The sequence below is a fragment of the Bombus flavifrons genome, chromosome 14 (genome assembly GCF_040668555.2).
Source record: "Bombus flavifrons isolate JBK064 chromosome 14, iyBomFlav1_principal, whole genome shotgun sequence".
Lineage (NCBI taxonomy): Eukaryota > Metazoa > Arthropoda > Insecta > Hymenoptera > Apidae > Bombus > Bombus flavifrons.
Genome location: NC_138455.1, coordinates 9,782,095 through 9,787,186, shown reverse-complemented (window position 1 = coordinate 9,787,186; position 5,092 = coordinate 9,782,095). Strand labels below are relative to the sequence as shown.

The 5,092-nt window shown below is 37.3% G+C and overlaps 1 protein-coding gene across 1 annotated transcript; it reads right to left on the bottom strand.

Moving 5' to 3' along the window:
- Positions 1-1,395: 1,395 nt before the first annotated feature.
- LOC138187072 (tubulin monoglutamylase TTLL4) lies at positions 1,396-4,252 on the bottom strand. The gene has a single exon (XM_069127545.1). The coding sequence runs from the start codon at positions 3,927-3,929 to the stop codon at positions 2,235-2,237; it is 1,695 nt and encodes a 564-aa protein (XP_068983646.1). The 5' UTR covers positions 3,930-4,252; the 3' UTR covers positions 1,396-2,234.
- Between the last annotated feature and the right edge of the window lie 840 nt (positions 4,253-5,092).

Below are 5,092 nucleotides of genomic sequence, written 5' to 3'. Positions count from 1 at the left end.
TGTCGTGGCACTGTGCGAAGCCCATTGTCTTCAAACGACTGTGTACTGGCTGGCCGTATTTGACAGGCCACGCTCTACGCCCGTTCTCTTTTCTTTTCCTTCGTAAACGAAATTCGTTCTCCCATATCAAAATATACCATGTACATATGTATGTACATTGTCCTGTGCACAGGCTGTGAAGCCTGTAATGTAACAAATAAGTAGCGATGGATGCGAATGTTTCACAAGTTGATTCAGCTATTGACCTATTTTTTCAATTCTTTGTACTAGAATGGCTATAAAATATATTGGCGTATCATCGTGTCTATTATAGGCATTTACATACCAATTAATTAAATTAGATTCGAGTGTTAAATTAAATTTCGTATAATTTAGCGGTATCTTCGCGTAGCTGCAAAAATTTGATACTATGAAAACGAAATGTATAGAACTCGATAAAGGAAGGTTTCGTTTGAGTTTTCGTAGTCGCTGTAGATAGAGAAGTCCATCAATTGGAACGAAATTTTAATCGATGTCTGATAAACTGGGTTCCTGCTGATTGGACTCGTTTGTCCTGCTTGCAAAGGAATATTATTAAGAATATTACAGAGAGCTGTAAATGCGAAGATGCGAAGATCTTCTGAGAAGAAAAAGTGAATATGTCGATTTCATCTGCAAGAGAGCAACGTGAACGTAATCGGCGAATGATCTCTGTAATCAATGTCGAAGTATGAATAAATGAAAGCTGTACCAAGGACTGGATACAATGACTTTGAGAGATAATTGATTTCGTCGGCCGATCGTGGATCGTACTTCCTCCGGACAAAACTGATATACGATGTTTTAACTGACGAAGCACAGGCTGGTAATTGAATTTAAAGGGCGGAAGCGAAGAAATCTGGTCCCCTTTCGTATTAACCTAATCAAGTTCAGTTGCCGGTATCGTCGGCCGTCGCGGTCACAATAGAGACATTAAATTGTTAGTACGGATTTATTAAACCCGACGCTGTTACAGCCGTGAAACTATTTAACTCTTCGAAGGTCTGTTTCGTTCCAATTACCCGCCAACGACTATAGCTACCTACCCCATATCTTTGCTGCCAATCTTCCGCCGACGTTGATACCTTAATTTCTCCAGAACGAGCAATTAGTTTACAGCGGATTATTTTTATAGCCTTTTAAGATCGTTTTTTTTTTATCGATGAAAGTTTCTTCACGCTCTACTATATCTTTAATTTTTCATGAATCTCCCTTTTTTTTACTCTCTCTATATATTTTTATCTTTTACTGTTACGCGATGTATTTTTTTGATTTTTGTTGTTGATGTAATTTAAGGAAATATTGAATACCGTTGGCTCAAAAAAGAAAATTAATTCATCTTACAAAGTACAATTATTATTCTTTGTCATAGTTTCAAGATACACACTAAATTAATAATATTATACAGTGTCGCTAGAAAGTGAATCACTTGTTGATTATATATTTACATAAAATTATATATATTTAGCGTGTCGTTTCATTGAAACAACTATTCATTTATGTGTATAATAAATTTTAATATTTTACAATTCTTCAGTCGATTACACCGAATCAAGAAAATACTGCATACTTTACAACTATATTATATTCTGCAATATTAACATTTGTGTAGCGATACGTTTCTTGTTATCAAATTTTATTGTTAAAATAGTTTCGACTAAAAAAAAAAAATAGCAATTTGTAAATGATTTCCTGTCGATCAAACTGAAAGGCAAATAAATTAATTTCTTGACAGCTTTTTAATTATTTGTATATATCTTTTGTTTCTAGACACGATAAGTTACAACTTGTGTAAATTTGTTAAAATGTCGAAAAAATTGTTGCATACCAATGTTCCACTTCGTCAATTATTTACAAAATAATGTAAAATTCATGATAAACCCATAAAGCATTCCATTGTGTTTATGGTTGCAAAATACTACAATGTCGTTTCCCTTTTTGTTATAATATCAACGTCATTCAAATTATTCATTCATCGCCAATACGTTGTTCGATCATCGATTAATTTACTTCACTTGCAGAAATTGCGCTTGGTAATAAATTGCTTAAATCTGATTCTGGAAATACTTGTTAATTTTAATCCGCGAGGAGAACGAACTAGCTTCACGTTACTCGGAAAACCACCAAGTGCAACATTCCTTTGAATGCTTTTCCTCGAACAAAATTTCAGAATAACGCTGCCATTTCGCTTACCAAATAATCACAAGACAGTACCTTCACGACAAATGATATTTTTTCCTACAAAGTTTCCTCAGTCTCTCGATGCCTCTAAATCGATTATGCGTATACTCGTTCTCCCAGGCATCCAATAACAAATTATAATATCTAACTGCTTCGAAGAAAGGGAAGTATTTGTACGTCTCACACGTAGGAAAGATTCTCTCGAAACCACCAGTCTGCACGATCTCATCCTCGTGTCTTATCAAAACTCTGACGTCATCCGGCGTAAGATGTTTCAAGATCGATTTCAAATAATATTTCCTAGTAGCCTTGTTTATAAAATTATACTGCTTCTTTCTAACCTGTCGTGTCAGCACATTCGAGTACAACTGTCGATTGTAACAGATAGCGTTTTTCCTGTAAATCAGCCTAAGAAGCCTCAATTCCTTGCAATTCAACAGGTCAGGTACGTGAAAACCGACTAGGTTCAAGTAATCCTCAGCTAATTGTCCTTTGACCAACTTACACAATGGTGTATCAGGTTCCATGGAAGGAAAATCGTTGACTTCGAGCAGCCAAGGTCGATACTGTCTATCCAATAAAACGTCGAAACCAAAAAGCTGATAGAAATTATAAGCCGTCATCGAGGTTCTCTTCCAGGCTCTGTGTAAAGATGGTTCCGCGGAAATTACGGTCTTAATAGCGATGTCCTTGATCTTGGTCCAGATTTGAAGAATGTCCACGTCGTCCATCGCCGCCAGATACTTCCATAGACAGTTCAACGACCACATGTTACCCTTACACTTGTTTGGATCGTCGTTAGGTTTGAAATTCGGATTAACCTTGTTCACGCTGGTGTTCGTTAGGTGCATGAACCTATCCGACAGCGTGTCCACGCGATTAACATACTTGATGGTAGCTAGTCTAACCAAACCTTCGTTATAAACGTAGATCCTAAGGGGATCGATGCTGGTCAGCAATACGTACAATCTCATATCAAATTTAATACCATCGATCAGTTTGGGCGAAGAGATGTATCTTTGGACCACGTAAGATCGATAAGTAGGAATCTCATAGAAATTGGAAACTATTTTTATTCCGCTGCCTGCGCAAGAATCCGGAGGCTTCACGATCCAAACTCCGCCATTCTTCTCCATCAGCTTCCTCAAATTAGCTCTCTCGTTAGGTAGAACAAAGGTCATTGGCATGTAATAAAAATTGTTGGCGCCAAACTTCTTCCTCATCCTACGAAAGTTTCTGCAGAGTAGTATTTTGTCGCCTAACTCGTCGCAGTTGGGGAAATGATTCACTTTGGAGAAGTTCTTCGTGCGCCTTAGTTTTGTGTAAGCGGAAGTGCTGCACCAAGTGCCGCACCAGTTGTCTGTAGACCTGTTGGTCGTCTTGAAGCCGGAGTTACGAACCACGGCGGCCAGGATTTTTGGCGTGTTTCTCTTTGTCTTCCACCAAAGCAGGTGTCTGGTGATCTGATCAGGGAGTTTGCCGGTGTCGTTCGAATGAAAGATAATGAATGGCGGCACATGGGCGAACAAGCTCCAGCGCATCGATAGCAACAAGTTTTTGTCGCCAGAACCGACTGGATCGACGATTGTTCGACGAAACGGTCTGGCCATCATCAGGCGTTCGGTGATGTCCACGTAAGAATACATTTCGTCGTCCTCGAGATTGTAAGTGGATGATAATTTACCGGAACAGGTACTCGTACTGGAGTCTCGCTGCGATCGAATTGTCATTGCTCCTTTCTCGCCTCGACTGCCTCGCGATTTTTCTGTTTCTGGTTGTGGTGGTCCCGTTAGAATCGAGTTGAGTTGGAAGCCGGATTGGTGTCACTGGGAATTTAAAGTGTTTGACCGAAAGTGAGAAAGTTAGAGGTTAGTGATGGGTGAAACGAGTGAAGTTTGTGGGATTTATCTTTTTGGATTATCGTGTGTTTTGAAGTTGGCACATCGTTCGTGAGATCGATAGCTGGTGGTTTGAAGTGACGTTGAATGGCGTGAGATGGGCGAAATTTATTCGCGTTAATTTTCGATTTCTGTAATTTTTATTCGAATTATTTGCTTCATTACAAGTATAAGTAGGTAACAAAGTATATTTTTTGGCTTCGTTTATTTGTATATATATTTTAAAGGAAATATACGGCGAAAGTATAGTTAAGGGAGCGATCTAGAGAATTAGGACATGCTATCTCGATATCAATCTGCATATTTTTTATTTTACTATGGAGGAATTAAAAAAAGAATTACAATGATGCGAAAGAACGACGACAGCTGGAAATAATTGACAATTTAATTCGTTTATTTCATGTACTTCATACATATAGTTCACAAAAATAGAGAATTTGGACAACAGATTCTAATAAGCTTCTTGCTTTTAACTATTACAATTTTGTTTATTGACACGTTTTGTTCTACTGTAACACTGATAACAAGTTCACCTAAATGAACAATGACATCTGTCAGTACAATTTCCAAATAACATAACTCAACGATAATAGCCATCTTTTTATCGAATTGAAAATTAAATACTCCAACCTAACTGTCACTTTTGCTTCATAAACAAGTTTAATAAAAACTGAACATGTTAAGACATATTTTTATCAACATACTTTTCGAAAACGGCCCGTCGTTGCTATAGAACGTTGATGCATTAACGCAGTTTACTTATAAATGTTATTATTTCACGAAGAGATCCAATAAGAACCGAACGTGTCAATAAACATCGTATTAACGAGTTATCAATACACTTCTGTATCTGAATCTGCAAATAAAAAGTATCACAAAAGTACATTAAACAAGAATTTGACAAATTTGTGTATTTTTCCAATTATGTCGACATAAATCCAAAAACCTGATCCTGGAGATCCTGCAAAGAAATAACCAAACAATTCGCTGAAACA

Coding starts and splice junctions, on each gene's coding strand:
- LOC138187072 (XM_069127545.1), bottom strand. CDS start 3,929: ATGACAATTCGATCGCAGCGAGACTCCAGTACGAGTACCTGTTCCGGT.